Here is a 21,885-nt window from a genome sequence, read left to right on the forward strand (position 1 = left end):
TGACTTCCCAAGTAAAAGAGATGTCCTCTGGGTCTAGATGTGCTTATACATTTCTGTTAGAAAGATGCATTTGCATTTAGCCTAGGAAACTGAATGCAATACATTTGAAAAGAAACTCACTTGGGCATAGTAATATGCACAAATGAATGAATCTTCTTACAAACCTCTTTGGAAGATACAAAAATAGGAATGAATGGTTGTGACATTTCTTTCTGCTATGAAATTCTGTCCCATTTGGAGAAGATTATTAAGGAATTGCTTGAATGGTGAAGCATAAAAAGACATATTAGCAATCCATACTAGGAATTATCTTGAAATGGCTGTTTGGCGTTAGTGTGGTTTTACTAAGGACATTGTAAACCAGGAGGAGCCTCTTTGTCTGCACAGTCCAGGTGATGCAGTGTGTAGTGGCATTAGTGCACTAAGTTGAAGTGAGGTCAGAATTGCACTTCATGGGGTTTTGTGCTTTGTTAAATCTGCTTGTTGTAGTTTGATTTGTTGTGGTCAATCCCTTAAGAATTATTTATTACCCTTAGGCACACACCTAGATCCTCAGAAGATATTTAGGCATCTAAGTTCTACACAGATTTCCCTTGAAATTTGGACCTGAGCTATCTGGCAAACATATCTTCTTTTAAAAGCCTTGCTAATTGGTGATATAAGTATGAATAATATGAATGTTCCATTAACATTATATTCAGTGCATATCAGTTGACTCTGAATTCCTGTCTTTTAGAAGTTTAGCCTTTTACATTTCAGTTGTTGATTAATTACTTATTAGGCTTTTCTTTATTTAGCTATGTTTTACCTCACACTCTATTTTTCAAGATCATTGAATGCCTTTGTCTGCCCCTGTTTAGGCCCTCTGTATTTTGGCTTTTTGTGTGGTGGAGAGAGGAAAGGTATCACTGGTGAGGCCTTGTTTAAATCTCATCTACAGTCTGTTTTCACACAGACTTTTTTCTGTGCACCAGGAGATATCCATCGGCTATGTGAGAAGAACATTCAAAGACAGCCAGAATTTGAAAGAGCAAATACAATGATTACAGTTCCCAAATTTTGTTTGTTTGGAAGGAGATGTCTTTGCTAACTCCATAAAGAAGTAACACAGTTTCTAGTCATTGTGGTTCCTAACAGGTTAACCATAACTGTTCTTCTGCGACATCATTTAGAAGCATCTTGTATCTTATTCTTGTTCACAAACAAAAAGTCTTTCAGACTTTGAGGAAAAATTCCCTCTGAATCCATCCATGGATTCTTTAAGTGTCATCATCCTGGAAAAATTTTGTTCCAGACTTCTTTCTTTGTTCCTTTTGGACATTCCTTTTCAGTATTCTTCTCCCACAGCACACTGGCTGTGTTTATTTCTCTTCTAACAACAATCATTCTGTTCCTAAAGGGTCATATACTGAGATGGATTATTTTCTGCAAATCCAGCTTTGTTCTTTATCCCGTTGCCTCCAGTGTACTTTAGGACAGTGAGCAGAAGAGAGAAGCTTTTCAGGTATCCAGAGTGGCAACATAAAGACTATAATGCAATTGTATGAGAGGATATAATCATTGAGCAATTCATATCCACCAGTAGTTACGGGAAGTTGTACCTTTCTGCAGAAATGATAGGTATAATAGGGTACACACGTTGCATTCTCTTTGGATACATATGCAGTATGTAAATGGTCAGTGGCAGGTCATTCCAAGTGGTATTCAGAAAAGCAAGAGCAGGATTTAATCTTCAGTCTGCAGAGATTTCAGAGGAAGGGAAGTCATGAGTAAGTAGGTCACCATCAGAGTAAGCTCCTCAGCCAACTGAATGATTACAAGAAGGTTCAATCTCCTTCCGATGTTCATATGTGCAAGTTTATCACTTGGATGTGTGTATGAGATGCATTTGTAAAAGCATGATCAAAATAGACAGCAGAGAAGAAGCTGTAGACTATTCATGGCAGGTGTTGTCATTGACAACCAGTGATTTATAGCTTCTCAGGAATATTCCCAAATCTTTCACACGCTTCCAAACATTCCTTAGAATACAGTGCATGTCTTATGCTGGGGTATCCCAGGATACTGAGTGCTCTTCCCAGTGAGTCATTTGGGAAACAAAACTTGGTTGGAGGAGGAGTAGATCCTTGAGAGGATTTCTTAGGTATAAGGTTCTCCATTCAATGAACCAGTTGGAAAACTTCTGTTCTCATGGAATAGTCTGTAGTATGTTGTGGAAGGCTGTGCACTAGTTTCCTGTCTGCACTGGTGCTGCTGCCAGTACTCAACCCAGCTGGGCAGTAGCCAGCCGAGAGGATCTGAGCTGGCTGACCAAAGGACCAGATGTGCAGTGAGTGCTGGCGCATGGATGCCAATGCTTCAGTGACTCCTCAGTAGTTCCAACAGATGGTGGTAAGATCCAAGTTTCTTTGGTGATAAGCGAGCAAAGTGATTCATGGAGCCTCACTTGATGATGGCAGTTTTTTGGGCATGACTCTATGAATGCACCATATGTCTTCTCTGGACCAGCGTGGCTAGGATTCAGTGTCTGGCAGATGGTAAATTGATCACCTATAGGGTGGCTTTAGCATCACTATCAGTTTTCAAATTTATTTCAAAGCATTGAAAATTCAAGCAGTTAGATTTCTATCTCCTACACAGCATACTTTTGTTACCTGCAAGTTAGAGTATTTGGTGGTCAGTTTAGCTCACCACAGTATTGCAAAGCCACCATGTACTTGCTGGCATATTACAAAGTTTCCAAGACATTAGCCCACTTGAACTCATTACCAAACAGTGAAGGATTCAGATACTATAGGTGACAGCAGTATTTACATACATAGTTTTAGGCTTCCTTGTAGTGCTACTTACACTCTAGTGACTTTATATCTGGAGTTGGCTGAAACATTAAATTTACCACAATCTTGTAAACCTAGGATAGCCAGCAGCCTGTGCTGTAGAGCATTCAAGCATTTCCACAGATTATGACAGCATAGATCCTGCAAGCCAAAAAACGAGGAAGAAAAGGCAAGGAAAGAAAAAAGAAATAAGAATGAGATGGTATGTTAGGAAGATAAATGAAGGAGAAACACAATTACAAGAAGCAAGAAATACAGCACAAAGGGAAGAACCCAAGGAAATGGGTGTGTGAGCAGAAAGAGAAGAAGGGATGAAAGTCAACTAGCAGAGTGGTTCCCATTATATTAATTTCCTCCATAATAAACACTGCCATTTAGATTTTCATCAGGACAAGGCCTATCAGGGAAACTCTACAGAGTAGTACTCTCTGTTCATGCCAAAGTGGCACAAACTTTACGTCCATAATCTGGGAAGACATTGTGCCCTTCTCTATCACAATTCTCCACAGGGTCACCAAAGTATCAGTCCCTTTTAGCTGTCGTGTCCATCAGCTTCTAGCAAAACAGAGTGATAATTCCTTCTAACTCACTCCAGAGCTACACAGTGTAAAAGGACATTTTGTGATACCCGATTCCACAGCTATCCATGACTGCTCCTCAATGCTGTCAGCTGGCAGACTAATGTAACCTTCTGTTTTCCTTTGAATTTTGACAAAAACAAAGCAGTGCAACTTCATTCCTATATGGGCACCTCGTATGAGTGGATGGTAATGTAAGACGGTCAAAAGAGGAGAGAGCCACAACACAAGGGTAAGAAAGTGGAATAGAAACTGTAAATAGCATAACACTGACCAACAGATGAGTTACAATGTCAGGATAGCTGACTGTGTAGGTGAAGATTTTAATTTTCTCCAATCCCTTTGAAATAACATGATGCTGAAGGAAAAACAGTTGCCTAACAGATGGCCTCAAGGTCAGGGTTTAGTAATTAGGAGATACCCTACCCAAACTGCCACCTCCTCCCATATCCCAGGCAGGGAAGGGCAGAGAGGGAAGGCTTGCAAACGGTTAAAGCTTCAGCTAAACAAAAGTCAGGAACCGTGTAATTAAAACTCTACCTTTGTTGTATTGTAAAGAGTTAGCCTGTGACATAGGAAATATTTAAAGGAGCAGGCTGTTCAGCTAATTTGTGTGTGAGTGAACTGCTTAGACAGTCCTACCCTAAATTAACTGTAAGACCACCCACTGAGATTGCCTCATAAAGGGCCATGATTGCTCAGCTTCGTTTTGTATAACCATTCAATAATTACTAGATAAATGCATAACTAAAAGCTCTATTACACTAATAATTTGTACTGAGATAGATGTGTGGGACACCATGCTGGGTTAATTTGTCATCCCTGCAGCAAACTTCTAAAGAGGGCTCTTTTGCAGAGGAGTTGTGTTAATATGTTGCTCCAGTGAGGACATGTTAGAGCAACAAGATGACTTGGTCGCTTAATCTCCTAAAGAGGCAAAATGCCTGGAGGGTAAGTGCCAGAAAGAAGAAAGGGGGGTGATTAACACAGTGGACCCAGATTTAAACTCATCCTGACAAAAGGAGCTGATCTAACTGAGCAAAAGAATGAAAAAAAGGGGTGTTAAAAATACTAATAGGATTTCTTGCATCCCTAAAAATAATATAAAAATAAAGTGCTGCAGGAACAAAGTATTTTACCCATCCTTTTACCCATCCTTTTACGGATTCTGCATTCAGTTTCCTTGCTCCCTTTGATGTACACATGAAGTTACACTATGTGCTTTAAACAGTGCAGTGAACTATAATATTTTTATCATTGCTTTATGCTAAATTCTTCTAGCTTCAGACACACACAAAAAGCACATTATTACTTTAAATATGGAACCCATGTTTAAGCATCAGAGCTCTGGATTTTCAGCCTCCTCTATTGACAGAACCATAAATCATGTTAAAGTTAAGTGAATTACTGTAGCGTGGAACTATAGCTTTAACAATGTTTATGTAGTATCAGCTTACCATCTACAGAATGAAAGGGGGAAAAAAACACTGATATTAGAAATGGGAATGTGGAGTCCTATTAACTTAACAGCAATATATCACTCCAAAGTCACAGATTCCATTACCATGCCCTTTTTAGTATCAAAGCAGAATTATGTCATCACGCACATAAAGGTTGTGGGTTTTAAGAGAATTTACATTTCTATTGTAAACTTATCAACTGCATTTCATTATAAGCAAGACATGATATATTCTCCTAGCAGTAGTTTTTATCTTATATATGGGAATACATCATGTGCATTAAAAACAATACTAATATACAAAAGTTGCCAGCATTTGAGGTGCAGTAGGAATTCTACAAATAATAGGTTAAATTAGAGGTTTTTTGACCTCCAGCTACAGTCTTGACAGGGAGAAGTGCTAACTATAGGTATGGTTTTTACTTCTGTACCTATATTACCAGTTCTATAGTATTCTGATCTCCCAAAGGCAGAAGAATTTTGACATGTTGTAAAACAATCTGCTCTAAATAGCTAACTTAACTGGCCCCCTGCCCATGCCAGAATCTGGAACCAGCACTCAGTTCAGCTCTACAGGTTTTCGCAAACAGCCTGTAATACTCCACAATCCAGAGTACACCAATAAACCCTGTGCCCAAACACAGCTTTAAGCACATTTTCTTTTGCTAGGAACTCCGTGGGCCTTGGCAAAATGTCCTTCTGCCTCCCACTTGCTTCTGCAAAATCTCTTATGGAAAGAGTATTTCTGATCAAAGGATCCAGGTGCCTCATACCGCTCCGGTCTTCAGAGCAGCAAAGAGGGGCTGATAGCCAGCCCCAGCTTGAGATACCACAGGTCTGTTTTTTCAGCAGTGCTTAGCCGACCACCTGCAATTGACTTCTGGAGCTGAGAGATGGATGTCCTGCAATTCAGTCCTTCTTTTTGATGTCCCTGGGCAGGAACAGATCCTCCATCCATCATATTTAGGGTATTTGTATAAGTCTTGCATTGGTCAGCTGTTTATATTCTGTTTTGAATGTTTCACCCACGTTTGCCTACATAATGTGGAAGTATCAGTGATACCTAAATTTTACACACACTAAGAGGGTAAGGCCTATTTTTTGTCCTCCCATCCCATGGTTTCCCAGCCTTGTCACTGCAGATGGGGAATGCAAGGATCAGTTTGAATTTAGCTCATCCATGGACATGACAGACATGATACTAAGCAGCCCTTGTGCACCATTGTGGGACTGAAGCAATACTGAAGTTTTCCAGTGATCTGAATTCCCTTCATAGGGCTGGTCCTAGGACTGGTCAGTCCTACCCTCAGCAGCTCAATATATAAGTAGAAGCAAGTCCTTGCTAACCTGAATAAGAGATTGCTCTACATTTATCACCCTAAAGTCTGTTCCTAATGGGCAGTAGGAAAAATGGGGACTTTAAGAAACCTTTGAAAGAGTTACGGGGACGCAGCTCCCATTGAAATTCAAAAGCAGTTAATGAATTCTCTCAGGACCTCTGCAAATCCCAGCCCAAGTTTCTTAATTATTTTTTTTTTTTCTTGTTTGGGTAACTGCTTTCATCGCAAAAAATCTGTGGGCTTAAAGCTATTGTTTTAGGCTTCTATTCTTTACCTCTTGTATTGTATTATACACAGAAGTGTAAGTTCCTTTCAACAAATCTGGATTTTTGCCAGATCTCCTTATTAAAAAGTCACTCTTCATATTTCCGATAAACACAGCTGTTTCATGGTGTTTGAAAGCATTTCACATCAGCCAGCATGGTGGCTTAGCCAATTAGTCCTCTAATATGGTCAATTTTCAGAATAAGTACCTTTGGGGTACAAAGGGTGGGATACCTCTTGCATAATTTGAACTGGCACTTGCATCACTTAAACGCGAGGAGAAGGCTTACAGCGCACAGGGAGTTAAAGCAACTTCGAAGCCTGAAGTAGAAATATGTAGCAGAACAAACTGTTCTATAACATTTCCAGGGAAATGACTTTTAAAAAAATACTTTCTTAATTGTAATGAAGCCAATTATAATGGCCTCAAAAAACAAGCTGATAAAAATGATCCTGTTTCATTATGATGATAATGTTACTATTTCTAGGAAGAATGATCAATGTTTAATGAGCTATTAGTAAACTTAATTATCACTTTACAGAGGAGATATCTGAGCATTGTGCCCTAGTGAAGACAATCCACTGTTGGACTGGTCTGATGGAGGTTGAGACTAGATGACCTTTAAGGTCCCTTCCAGCCCAAACCGTTCTATGAATCTATGGTTCTATGACTAGCCCTTGTGCGTGTGAAGGAACAGCGGTTTTGATTCCTCAGAACACTACCTCTTTGAACAGGCGAGGAGTGCAGGGTGATAGTAGGCTTTCCCTGAGCAGAAGAGCAACGCTAAATGACCCTTTCAAAGACTTCAAACGATTGTATGAAGAAGGAAATATCATCCAGTCATCTGGACTTGAAGGGGCTGGCACGGCTTTTTGGAAGAGGAGATGGAAGGTGGATGGATCAATATGTCTTCCCCATATGTTGGGCCGTGCTGGTGGAGAAATCTGTCTGAGCACTGCAGGTGTGATCACTAAGTTCCTTTACCACATCAGTGAGCGTTCCGTGGGAGAAAGGATCGCATGTGTCTTTATAAAGACTGCTCTTTTGTTCAAGCAGAAGGGCCTCAGAAGGGTACTAAATATCTGAAGAAAACTATAACCTGTTTCAAATTAACTGATTCTTTATTATCTGATCATCCTGTTGAATAGAATTCACAATATTGGCTCATCTTCATTTGCCTCAGACACGTGAAGTACTAACCTAATCAATGAACGCAACCCATTTTATTGGTTACTTACTTTGTTATTGGCTACTACAAATCAAGAAGGGAAAAGACAAGACAGGCCAGCATAATGAGAATTTGAATTCAGCGTTGTGAAAAATCCTCTTACTTCTGTGCTGCACAGCACCATGAACTCATAAACCACTAAAGAATCCAGTGTAGCACCAACAGCTGTACTGCATAATTACTTGGCCCAATAGCAGTAGTTTTAAAATACTGGTATATCTGTTGCAGGCCACCATACATTATCATCTCATTTTCAATAAAAAGTCTGGGATGTTTCAGATGAGCTTCAGTGGAATTAGAATCATGTGTGCTTTGAAATATTTATGCTTGCCTTGAGTTGGAAGGACAATTCCTGCCTCCAACCCCCGCACACAAATAACAGATGTAATAACGCCAGATAGTCCAACTCCCTCATACCTAAAGCAGGTAGAAATGAAGTTCTGATGTGGAATCCACATATTTTCATAGGTTGTAGGACTTATTTTATGTCATTTAGTGAGGTCAATAATAAAATATAAATGTCACAGGCTGAAAGACGCCAAGAGAAATATGGTTTGGCAGCATGGAGCTGCTTAGGGATACATAAATAATAAGTCAATAAGCAAATAAATAATAGACAAAGACCTATTTTATCTTCCATTTGTAGATCTCAAAGAATTTACAGTCACTGATTGAGACTTCTAATATCCCATCGGAAGCACCTAAGTAGTAATAGCTCCTTCTCAGACACAGGAAAATCTGCATCACTCTGGGCATGGTATTTGGAAGCAGTGACTTTATAATTTTTTCGAAGTGTTTCTGAATATCAGGACTGAAGGAACTTGTCCATGGCCACTTGCCCCTTTTAGAGGCAAACAGGGAAAATAGCAACTGCTCCACTACCTCATGTCTTTTAACTAATTAAAAAGTGTTTGTGAGGATCCATATATTTAGACACACAGTTGTGCTCTGCACTCAGAACCTGTTTGAAAGGCCATTTTTGCATACACCAGAGTTGGTGACCACAACACAGCTATCACTTTGTAATCTCTCTAATATAAGGCAGGCACAGTTGTAATGTTTGTTGATCAGTTTAATAGTAGTAGATTCTTCTGCTTATAAAACAGCCCTTCCTTTTGCCATTGAGAAATTTGGTATTTCCCAGTCAGAGACTGCAAAAACAAACCTTTTGAAGATCCTTATTCCACTCATTATTTCTTATGCTAATCCATCTACTCTGAGAAAATGAACCCTGCATGTCAGTATATGGCACAGACTTGAGGACTGATGTCTGTTCAGTCTGGTTTCCTTCCCCCAGTCTTTCCCATGATCAGCAGAAAGCCCTCCGAGGCTGTGCTGAGAGGTTGGCCAAGACTCTGAAGAAGAACCACTTTCTTGGGGCACTTTCCCTTCCTGAATTACTGTTGCTATTTCTGTATTCATTTTTCTTCCCTCTCTCTTTGGGAAGATCACCAACAAATGCTTTCCACTTTGTTTTCTACCCTGACGTGCTGAGGAGGTCAAGGCAACAGAGAAAGACGCTACTTACATGCTTATGAGTATTCCTAAAAGCTAAAACATGTCTTTCATATAGCAAATCAGATTATTAAACGAAGAACCATACCTTGGAAAAGCTAAATATAGCGTGGTCTCAGACCTAGCTTTAAATTTCCACATGGGTACCATTTTTTATTCCTTTTTGTTTGATGGAAATAGCATTTCTAGCTCCTTTTCACCCAGCGGAAGAGAAGGAATAAATTTGTTCCCAGATGTGTGTAACGGACAGTGCAGTTGTGTAACTGTTTCAAATAGTATTAACAGAGCTGGTGCTTAAATGCAATTTTTTTGCATAAATGTTTAAAGAATCCCAAACTGTTTTTTACTTAATTAGATGTTTGCCACATAAATTTTCATTTCTCACTTTTATCTTCATCCATCATCTTCCATTTGGCATACAAGGAAAAGGGAAACTATAAAAGGAGATACAAAGAGAGAGAGGGAGAGTATGTGTTATATCAAAAAAAAGGACAGAAATGTTGTATGCTAATGAAGATTTTGTTGTAGTCATCAAAATTCTTACCACCAACTTCAGCTGAACCAATGTTTGTGGCAAAATATTTTGACAAGCTCTAAAGCGACTGTTGCTTCCTGGAGATGATGATGATATATTCATACCTGTAAAGTGGCTATGATGTAAGTGTCATTAAAGCAGTTACACCTCAGGGGTTGGTGTAAGGGAGATGAGAGGCTGGCATGTTGAGTGGAATTCACCTAACTGAAGGTGCGTCTAGACTGGAGGTATCTACCTTGGAGCTAGTACTTGTGGGCTCCCTTCACATCCACTCGTGAGCCAGTCAGCATGGTCAATGAAGTCTAGTCAAGGGCAGTGGTCTGGTTTGGGGTGAGATGAACATCTCCTTAGACACCATTAGTTCTATGTAGTTCTCCATTGATTCTGAGATAATTAGTTCCATGGCAGACACCCATATTTACTGAGGTGAATCCCACATTATCTCTACCTTTGATACCACACTTCAAAGTTACAGCCTCTCCCAGGAGTTTGGGGACAGGAAAATGCCCTTTATTTCTTCCTTTGAAGAGTCGGGGGTTTTATCTGTAGAGTTTTCAAATATGCTACAATTTAAGATGCAAACTCAGAACAAAACTATTTGTCTTAAAAGTGAACAAGAAATAATTAACTAGGCTTGTAAAAAAACAAAGAGATAAGCCCAGATGTGCAGACAGGTTGAACAGGCTGGGCACACAGGTGTTTGCCTTGGCCATGGAATAACTGTCAACATTTCCATAACAAGGAGTGTGGGATATGCTGCTTCTTGTTCCCTTTTCCCAAGTGCAGCACTGCAGCACGGCTGTGGGAAGACACTGTTTTCCAGTTCAGCCCACATGCCACAATATCTAGCTGTTGTAAGATAGGTATAGACCATGCTTTCCAAAGAGTGTCTCTGGATATACATCTGCTTTAATCAGAGGTAGTTGAAGGCTGCATGCTACCTTTTAGTTCCTCATCTCCATGCTTTCTTTCAGTGTTGGTTTCCTGTTTAGTACCACACGTTTAGTGGCATTTCTCTTTCTGTTGTGAATATTTCAAGCAGCATTAAGGGGAGCAGACTGGGAAGACTTGTAGGGTTATCAAGGATGCAGGGGAGGTTTTCACGGCAAGGACGAGAGCTTCATATTCATCCCATATCAGCACCCCAGGCATGAGTGCAGCTCTTTTTGGTGGTGGTGTCACAGCAATCATTCCTACCCAGTCGTGGAGAAAGAAGTACATAGAAGTGCTGCCCAGCCAACCCTTACTGAATGTTTACAGGATAATGCAGTAGGTTTCCTTGCTGCTGTCTCTGAGTATGTTTTATCCACATCTTCAGGCTCTGTTTTTGCTTATGGTTTAATAATGCTTAAGAAAAAAATATTGATAAAGTCTCGTGTTCTAAAATTGGTGACGAACAAGACTAAGAAGCAGATTTTAGCTTTTACTTAACTTGGGGTTTTTCATAACATTTGTCATTAAATGGGTGTTTGCTCATTTGTATTTGATTTTAGTTTATTCCCTGCATCTCTCCAATTTTTTTGAAAAGTGCCAAAGGCTTTTTTTCCCCTCTTGTGTATTTAACTTACTTCAAAGCCAACACATGAGTTTCTGTAGGATATTACCTCCCTTGCGCAGCCTTTATCTAAGTGGTTATGTGTGGTGTACAAGTGCAGTATACGCACATGGACACCCTTGAAAGATCACTAGGATAGCATGCCAAGGGGGCAACAGGGATGCAGTGATGACTGATGAGGAATAAACTGATTTACAGGTGAGCTTGTGCACAACCAGGTCAATTGGCCATTCTAAAGGAAGAGTGAATTCTCGTTTTATAGGGGAAAGGGAGAATTCTTAGCACTATGAATGGCAGCAGTTGCTACCTCATGGTGACAACTAACAGTGGAAAGCGCTGTTGGCTAACAAAGGTCCAACCCAATATATCCTGAAGGCCAAGGAACTTGGAACTTCAACTGCACTTACAGTTCTGTTGAAATCAGCTGAGGATAAAACTTGTCATTGACAATGGGCTTGTGTACATTGCACCTTTGCACCTTCACTGTAGTACATTTTCCAGCTGGCTTGTTGGCCCATAAATTCACCAAATTAAACTTCATCCATAAATGCAAGCTGGGGGCTTGCTGAAGATTGGAACCCAACATTATTCAGGAGAAATGTAAATGGAATTTTCGGAACGATCTTGCCACTTTGTGCATGTTCATTAGATGAAAACACGTTACTTAAAATAAATGTTCCTAAACTGAGGTGGAAAAAAAACCCCAACAACAGGGAGTGTTAGACCATCTTTAAATTATCAACCATTTATAGTACAATATAAAATGGATTCATATGTGCAAATCCGAGTTACATGAAATGTCACTTAAATCAACCATAATCTCCCAAATACATATTCTTATTGCCTGATTGATGAAGACTGCTCTTAAGGTGATAAAGAGTTTTCACATTCCTTTATACGTGTCCACTAAAAACACAGAAAATCCTTCAAAATGTCTGGCTCCGTTTGCTTTCAGGATCTAGATGAAGTGAGTGCAGGACACAATGTGGTCTAATATATTAATTCTGAAGATCAGATGTATAAACAATACTGTACATTTAAAAAAAGACTAAAACTACAGTAGATTTAAACTGTTTTATTTTCCAAAGGCAAAACTCTATATAACTTCTTTGTTTTCTTTCCTATAGCAAGTCCACATGCAACACCATCGACTCTTCATTTTCCAACATCACCCATTATTCAACAGCCTGGGCCATACTTCTCACACCCAGCAATCCGCTATCATCCTCAGGAGACTCTGAAAGAGTTTGTCCAACTTGTCTGCCCCGACGCTGGTCAGCAGGCTGGACAGGTGGGGTTCCTAAATGTAAGGAAGCCGTTTTTATTTCTTCAGAAGTGTTTGTCCTATGTAAAATTAACCATGGGCTGATGGGGTTATTTTAACAGCATGTTGCGTACAGGAACACACCTTGAATAGTCGTTGGAAAAAAATGGGAAAAAAATGCTGCTACTGCAAAAATATTTCATAAAAACAACCAAAAACCTCCCCCAAAAAACCACTCGACCACATTGTGGTGAAATAAAGTTAAACCATCAGAGAAGTTGGTGATACAGTGACCTTTTGGGTCCCTCCGCAAATGACTTTGCTGCATGCGTTGTAACCCTGGTGGAACCAGGGTTAACAAAATATGAAGGCAGAATAATTTTTATTCATTATTTTTGAAGTCCAGGGGAGAGTGGGGGGGAAGGAGCAGGAAAAGGGAGGGTGAGAAACAGATGTTTCAGATCAGCTAAGTTCATTAAAAAAAAAAATACTGCCTTATAGCACTTTAGATCAAGTTGACCAGTACTTGAACTCAAGATGTTAAAAGTACAGTTTATTACGGTTTGTTATTTCTGTAAGAAGTTATCTTTTTCCCTTATCTCTATGAAAAATTAAGCAGAGTTCCAAAGCTTCAAATAACCATTTTCTTTTTTTTTTTTTAATCAAATAAAGTGAATCATCTTGCTATTATTGCAATAGCATTCCGGTCAAATACAGAATTGATAAATTTTATGTAAATCAAATCTAGAATAATGCTCTGAATATTTCATGAAATGTAATGCATGTAACTTTTTCCAGCCAATGAAGTAATAACTGGCAAAATGACTGTTTCTCTCCTGACGTACATACGATTGAAAGTGTTAATGAGAATTAGTTTAATTATTAGCATCTAATTTATTACACTTATTTAATAAGCTATATTGTTCTCAGTGCTTTCCTTTCCCTAGCAGAAAAACTGACTCGACTTATTCCAGCCAGTACTGGCTTTGAATAATGTCTACAATATGTTAGCAGATACATTTATGTCTAGACAACAAATCAATATAGTGCTTTTCTTTTTCCTTGAGTATTCATTTGCTTAATTTATCCCAAACCATTCAGCATTATGAACTGTTAGCACACTCACAATGAACATACAGCAGGGGTCTTCTTGGCAGGAAGGGGACCTAATTGTGAGACAAGATAGTGTTTGAGAGATGTCACTAATATATTAGTTTATTAAAGGTACTGGATGTTGGAAAAATAAATATCCCTGAAGGATTGCTTCTTGCTGCAAACACTAGTAACTGCAGTCTTTGAAGTCAGTAGGAGCGCTATTAAGTTAAATGCAGATGAATTTGAGCTTTATTTATGCCCAGAACTATTTTTGCTCTAGCACAAGTGTGATTTGCACCTTTAAGGCCTTTTGTTGGTGCCAAAGCAGGTGAAATGAAAATCAGGTCCCAAGCATTCGCCAGTACGAGTATTCTGTCCCCAGTAATTCAGGCTAATGGAAACCCTAACAGGAATTAAAATATTATTTTCTTTAGCAGTACTTAGAATATGGATCTGTGTTTAAAGCTGAGCTTTTATCATCAATGGAAAAGCCAATGTTCAGTGCCAGAAGAACTGCAGTGAGATCAATTTGTAGAGTGCTGTCGAAAGTGATCTCATCATTTTTGTCACTAAAATGGAACACCTCATTCACAGGCTGTCCTACTTTCTCTCTGTAATGGTATTTGGCATCTCTCTGTATGGTTTTCAAGTGTCCAGGCTGTGTTACATTTAAAATGTAAACTTTAGAAGTTGGGGGAAGGGGAGGTTTGTGGTTTTTTGAGCCTGCTTCTTGTTTTTGTGATGCTTGAAAACACTTTTACTTATGGACAGGTTTTTCTGGTGATTAATTGAAAGACCACACTTAGCTGAGCCATTCTGCCTGTGACTGACCACATCCCAGTCTAAAGGGAGGATTGGGTTTTTTTCCCAGTGAGTAAAATGAAGCAGTTCTAAGTTCAGTCGTTTCTCCATATGATCCTAATGGCAACTAAACTGTGAGCTACACTATTACTAACTCAAAAGGGATGTGGGAGAGCAGTTACTTTAATATATATTCATTCATTTTCCTGTAATAAGATATCAGCATGACTTTTAAGAACACCAAAAATGCTTGGTTTTCCTCTTAATGAGCAGTATCTTTAAGAAATTTGCACTCAAGTCCTAGGCACTGATGTGCTAAGGATATAACAGAGACACAAAACAGAGGGATTTAAGGGGTAAAAAATACTGCTTCAACTCTCACTGAGCACGACTTAGTGGCTGCAGGAAGTGTAAAGAGTAGCAGAATTTAATCCAGGGCAGTTCACACCAGCCGCTAATAGGACAAATGTTCAAAAGTGAGAATTTTCATAGTTTCACAAGGTTCACAGGGCTTGAGACAAAGTTCCTTGAAAAAGCTGGAGAATATGACCCAGCACTTCCTTTGCCACCTCTCAAGTAATTGTAAATGTATTGCACATAGCTTTCAACTAGATTGTTATTACCGGAGGTTCCTAATAGCTGATTTTTAGTATAATTTTTGTCTGTTTGCTTGTTTTTCGGCAGCCCAATGGTAGCAGCCAAGGCAAGGTGCACAATCCATTCCTTCCTACCCCAATGTTGCCACCACCACCTCCGCCACCAATGGCTAGGCCTGTGCCTCTGCCAGTGCCAGACACAAAACCTCCAACTACATCAACAGAAGGAGGGGCCACCTCTCCCACTTCTCCAAGTAAGTATAGACGCAGCGGGAACCAAGGGCTAACTGCAGCACTCAATGTGCTGCCATCACCTTCTATCGACTGTTAAGAGATGAGGACTGACTAGGTGTTGGGAAATAGGAGAGCTCTCTGCTCTGTATAAGACAGACAAAATTCTGAGCTGCTTCTATATTAATGAGAAAAGAGCTAGCTTAAGGTTACAGTTTTATTTCTGTCTTTGTTGCCATTTCACATAACCACAGATGACAGGAATCAAGGCCAGTAGCTAAGCTGTGAAACAGACCTTGGACCTTTGGGATGTGTTTTACTGTCATGAGGAGGCAAGCTGGTATCTCAAGTCAGTCTTTAGAGGATAGATGCTACGTGGAAGTCAGATAGCTTCTCAAAAACATTGCTGCTTATACATACTGGGTTAAACTAACAACTCTTCTGAGTTTACTTCATTTACAGTTCTTTTGGGAATAAGTCTTCCTAGATTAACCCAGACATCTTTCCCTTATGACTTGGTTCCCGAGCCCAGCATTTTGGGCAAGAAGCTATGGTACTTTTTAGGCCCAGGGAGAAAGCTTTAATCCTTTCTCCACCACCCACACGGATCCCATATGTATTTTGTGTAGCCACAAGTCAAATATACAAATTCCTGGATACACACTTGGGGATACCACTTTGGACTCACTCTTCTGGGAAACAAATGCGATTCAGCTGGGTTTGATGCTTTAAAAAAGTCTGGATGTTCAGGGAGTTAATTGTGAAATGATTTAATGAAGCCATGCTCAAACTGACATTTAAAAACAAAAGGGAAGCTTTCAGTGCTTTAATGGCAACTGTAGGGGACTTGTTCCACAGTGAAGGGAGTCCAAATAACATCCACAAACAAAAATCAATCTAATCGAAAGAGCAAATCCCTTTGTGTGCTTTTCAAGCTTATTATTTAAATGCTATATGCAACCACTGCTTGATGTACAAGGAGGTATTCGCTATTCAGATCATGTGAAGCCTACATTTTTAAAGCTTCATATACTGTTCAGGAGATTTGCACAGGTTCCAGGGGGCATTTTTAAAATCTGGTAGTTCTCAGAGTTCTGCATTGCCTTCTGCTCCGTGATAGTGCACAACTGCAGACTCAGCAAGATGCTCTGGCTCACTTTGAAATGAAAATGGGTTTTAGTATGAGACAGTCTGGTAAGATTGTGAACCTGATCTTCTAGAATCAGGACTTCTAGAATTGATCAGCAGATTTTTGTTGAGCTGTTGATTCATTCCCTCCCCTCCGCTCCTCTTTCTGACCTTAGACCAACACTTGTGCTACTAGAGAGTTTTGACGCTTTCTGACAGGAGAAACTGTCTTTTAAGTCCTATCAATAAAAATTCAGCGGTGGAATCTTAAAGGTTAATGTTTAGTCATAGTTATCACTGAATGCAGTCAGCAATGCCTTATTATTTCCTTGTCTTCAGAACCGGGAAAAATGAAACTAGGTCAATGTATATTTGTCATTACAGTTGTGACTCAGTTTACTGGCAGTGTGTGGTGTCGAAACGAAAAATTCCCAACATCATTTTAGCTGTAATCTTAATAATTTTTATGATACTGTGATCCTGTAAACAACCTAAAATGTGTGTCTGGACTGATTCTGAGCTGGCATCAAACCAGTTCGCAGACCACCACCCATCGGCTCGGGCTGGTCACTGTGGCTCAGTGCTCAGCAGACAGCTGCCACGTTAATTGGGAATCGAGGTTTTTCTCAAGAGCAGCCAGTTAATGGTATTTAAACAAAAGATTAGGGAAATAATTACTGTTTGTTAATTAGCTGCGCTGATGTCTAAACATATAGTTCTGTACATATTCAAGGCGTGCATCTTCTTTTTGGTGAGGGTTTTGAATAATAGTGACTTGAGTGGCGAAGAAGCATATAATTTAATTTAGGGACAGATTTTACAGAAAAGTACATTATGGGAAACATTTGCTAAGAAAAAAATATTACATATACACCAAAGCTTTATGTGGCTGGCCACATAAAGAGTCAAACAAACTGAAGTTCCTAGCCTCGCAGTGAGAGTTTACCAGACGGGCCCACTAGACTCCATTTAGTGTGTCAATCAGGACCAACCCTCCATTTTCATCAGTGTTTATTTTTTCCTTAACTAAATATTAGCCATCAAATAGCAAGTGCAGATTCACCAGAGTTTCATAAAAGCCACACAAAAAGGTGTTTTCCATGGTTACGAACTGCTCAAGTGCACCGGTTCTGGGAGTGTCACTGGGTTATGGCTGGCTGCCCTGCAGAGCTTTAGGATATTGGAAAGTCACTTATGCAACAAAGGCAGGAGTGATGTTAGATTTTGGCCAGACTCTCTCCTTAGCTGTGTGGAGGAGAATGAAGCCCCCCCCCCAAGGAAATGGAGTGAAAAGGGTTGGCATTTGCTCCATTCTCCTTCCCTTTTTTGGTCTAAGCAGAAAACCCTCCACAGAAACAAAACGCAGTTACGGCCCTACCAAAAATTGGAATATGGCCCTCCTGAGGGGTGCAGGAGCCAGGAGCAGCTGTTCAATACAGCACAGCCTCCTGGGAATGAGAGCTAGAAATCACAACAAGGTGGTTAATGATTCTCAGAGCAATAGTGAAACTCTCCAGCTGTGACATTAACCAAAACATGAACATTAGTGCTGTCCAAGGAAGGAAGAGCCCCTGGAGCTGCACACCAGGGATTTGCCGCTACTGGGTGGCCAGGCATGCTCTGGGTGTTGAAAATTTCAGCTGCGAATCCTATCCCTTTGGAAAGCCAGCATTTTCCTCAGTGAGATGACACAATGGAGATAGGATTCAAGAGGTTTGGAAGGGTTCATTTTTCCTCTATAAAAAGCCATTTCAATAGAACACATCCTTGATATCAGCAGCAGTCTGAAGATTATCTTATCTCAGATCTCTTCTTGATTTTGTTTGGTTTGTAACACATAACAAACACAGCACAATATTTTCTTGAACTTGACAGTTTCTGGGTGTAATATCTCATTGCCCAAAGAAAACACCACCTCTGCTACATTCCGCTTGGACTTTATCACTATCATAACTGAATCAGCGTTAGAATCTGTGGCCCTCATGCTGGTGCAGAGTCTAAGATACTGCCTTCCTGTAGACCATGATTTTTAAAGAGCTTTTTAAAACTAAATGTTGTTTCCTAAGGTTCATAACTCTCCATGGGGAGAAACTTAGTTATTTTCCCTTCTTGGGCAGGATCATTATCAGTTAATGTCTCTTTGCACAAAGGAGCTTTTGTGTTAAACAGCATTTGTGTCAGGATGAGAAGAATGATCTTGTGACTGTAGTACTGCATTCATAAGGCTCAGTGCTGGGTCCTGCACTTGGGTCACCACAATGCAATGCTCATGCAATGCTACAGGCTTGGAGAAGAGTGGCTGGGAAGCTGCCTTGTGGAAAAAGGATCTGGGGCTGTTGGTCAACAGTGGCTGAACATGAGCAGCTTGTGCCCAGGCAGCCGGGAAGGCCAACGGTGTCCTGGCCTGTATCAGCACCAGTGTGGCAGCAGGGCCAGGGCAGTGGTCATCCCCCTGTACTGGGCACTGTGAGGCTGCACCTCGAATCCTGTGTCAGTTCTGGGCCCCTCACTGCAAGAGAGACATTGAGGTGCTGGAGCGGGGCCAGAGAAGGGCACCGGAGCTGGTGCAGGGCCTGGAGCACAAATGTGATGAGGAACGGCTGAGGGACCTGGGGGGTTTAGTCTGAAGAAGAGACCGGGGGGACCTTATCGCTCTCTGCAACTGCCTGACAGGAGGATGGAGTGAGGTGGGGACTGGTCTCTGCTCCCAAGGAACAAGTGACAGGATAAGAGGAAACGACCTCAAACTGCGCCAGGGGAGGTTTAGACTGGAGATGAGGGAAAATTTCTTCACCAAATGAGTTGTCAAGCTCTGGAACAGGCTGCCCAGGGCAGTGGTGGAGTCACCATCCCTGGAGGCATTTAAAAGACTTGTAAGTGTGGTGCTTGGGGACATGGTTTAGTGGGGGACTTGGCAGTGCCGGGTTGACGGTTGGATTCGATGATCTTAAAGGTCTTTTCCAACCTAAACAATTCTGTAATTCCATGATTCTATAATCAGATTAGATTTCTCTCCCTTTCTCTGCTATGCATTGACTGAGCACCCTCTGGGCAAGCTATTTTAGTTTTCTGTTCGCTTCTTTCCCCATCCATAAAAAAGAGGGTGATGACTGTATCATTTAATTTGTTAGAATTTGCAGTTCCCTCTCAGATGCTCGGCTGCAGGATGCATTGCAGTAGGAATTGCTCTATTGCACCATATTCCTCCAGTTAATTCTCTTACTGCAACTCCTCAATGACTAAACTGACTCTTAGTCTTTTGTGAATGAGTACAGGTCTTCATATCAAGCATAGGTCCCTGTCGTCTTGGTCTGTAAAAGAGTGGTACATTAGGTTATCGCTTACTCAAATCATGTTAACTGACCAAAAGTCTGTCTTTTTAGTCCAGAACTGTCTGATAAATGACACACTCCTATACTTAAGATAAATTATTTCAGGAAAGTATATTTTAAATTAACATTCTCCTACTGTAGGCAACTTTAAAATACATGACATTCCCAAAACTGTTTGTTTGTCTTGTCTTTCATACAATTTCTTGCCATTTTGGCTAAATATCAAAGCTGTCTGTGTGAGCAAATGTTCTTTCTCTGCCAGCTCCTGCTTTGCTTGTTCCTGAAGTGAAGCATCATAGCAAATTTGTGGCATCACATTCATTTCCTTGGCTGTGGGCTATGATGTTGCAAACAATCCTTAGTGAATTCCAGTAGCAGAAAGACTAGGCTGGGCAGGAAGATGTTTCTATTCAAGCCCAATGGGCCAGGTATCATATACTGTAAAGTAGTGCAGATCTAGGCAGTTCCCATGGAGCAAAGCTGATAAAAATCAGGAGGGATCTGCCTGAGAGATAGATCCATGCTTTGGCTTTTCCGTTTGCTAAAAAGGAGTTTAAGGATCCCACCATAGGTTTAGTCCATGTAAACATAATATGACCCAGTTTAACTAGTGGGAGCAGTTTGCCTCATCCTAGTCTCAGAACAGAGTGTAGGGATCAGGAGAAGCAAGACTTCCAGGAATTCCACCTCCATGTCAAACCAGGGTATTTAGATGAAGACAGTAAGATATAGTTAGAAGCTACATTGATGATGGTCTAACCAATACTTAGTACTGCTCCCTTTTCTGAACCAAATTTCACCATAACAGGAGTCACTGCTAATTTATATTCCACGTCAACTTAATATTCTGAGCCAAAATGGCTCCTTACAATCCACAAACATCTCGTGACATTTTACAGTCAAGCATCTTGGGAGAGTCCAGTGTAAAGCCTGCTCTGCATATATGTAGTTTTGGTACTCTTCACTTCTTGGCTCTAGCAGTGTAGTTATATGACCTTAAGGAAATACCAAGCTGACATCCGAGTATTTTCAGAAAGGAAGTTAAACATAGTTTGGAACATTACAGAAGGTATACATAATAATTCACCCAGCAAGGTTTGAGGGGACTTTTATGCATATTAGTTTTCAAATGCTTTAGAATTTTTGTTTGAACAGAGAAACCATTTAAGGCAACGTTCTGATGGTTTCCCTTTGATTTTCTACCAAATATCACAGCAAAGAATCTGCCAAGAGGGAACTGTAAACAAGATCTTGAGTTCCTTCCCTTCTGAGTGGAACTTACCTGCTCCAGGGATTAAAGGGCCTCTCCACTCATTCTGCTTCCTTAAAAGTAGACCAGAAGAACAGATGTTTGATTTTTGAGCTTTAAGTTAATTTTCCCTGCTGCAGGAGGAATTTTTAGTCTTGCACCTTGGGTTCATCGCTTGGTTGAAAAGAAAACCTCGCCATAAGACAGTACAGAGGAATCTTAATACATGGCACTAGAAGCAAAGATATACCCTTTGCAAATATGTGTCGTCTTTGACTTATTAAGCAAATTAACATGGTAAAAAGGCAAGGAGAACATCTCACCAAATCTGCTCAGTTCATTTTTTCCTTGATTTGCAGATACGAATAACAACCAGCGTTCGTGGTCATACTCATGTGCAAGTAGCACTGCAATTTGCAAAATCATCTTGGAAAGATGAATTTGTGCACTTACTTAAAAGTTCCTTTAAAACTTTGTGAAGGGAAGGCGTTCCTTGCATGATTTTTGCAAGTACTAGCAAAGCCTTAGCTTTTAGGAGCAGAAAGCTCACCTCACCAGAAACAACTTGGAAGAATTCGTTCTTAGAAGTCAGCAAAACTGAAATGAAGATATGCAGTTCCTGGGGTGAAGCTGTCTGATATAATTGTAAGAATTAGGAGGCATTATGAGATGTTTGTGAGGCTTGTGTAGAGAAGGAAAGATATGGTTCTGCATGCTCATAGACTTGGAAACTCCTCACCAAAGGGCTTTATGCAGAATATTTGCACGGGCTCAAGGGCAGATTGGGCATTCATCAGTATGAAATCCCTTGTAGGCCATTAAATACAGGGAGTCCTTGAGCTGAAAATAATCAGAGGGTGGGAAAGAATATGAGAAA

General features: G+C 40.3%; 1 protein-coding gene across 1 annotated transcript in view; it reads left to right on the top strand.

Moving 5' to 3' along the window:
* NFIA (nuclear factor I A) overlaps nucleotides 1-21,885 on the top strand; it is a 256,674-nt gene that overhangs the window by 203,270 nt on the left and 31,519 nt on the right. Inside the window, 2 exon segments of the mRNA XM_030494276.1 lie at nucleotides 12,440-12,618; nucleotides 15,157-15,322. Of these exon segments, the coding sequence (XP_030350136.1) occupies nucleotides 12,440-12,618; nucleotides 15,157-15,322 (345 nt within the window).

The sequence above is a fragment of the Strigops habroptila genome, chromosome 8 (genome assembly GCF_004027225.2).
Source record: "Strigops habroptila isolate Jane chromosome 8, bStrHab1.2.pri, whole genome shotgun sequence".
Lineage (NCBI taxonomy): Eukaryota > Metazoa > Chordata > Aves > Psittaciformes > Psittacidae > Strigops > Strigops habroptila.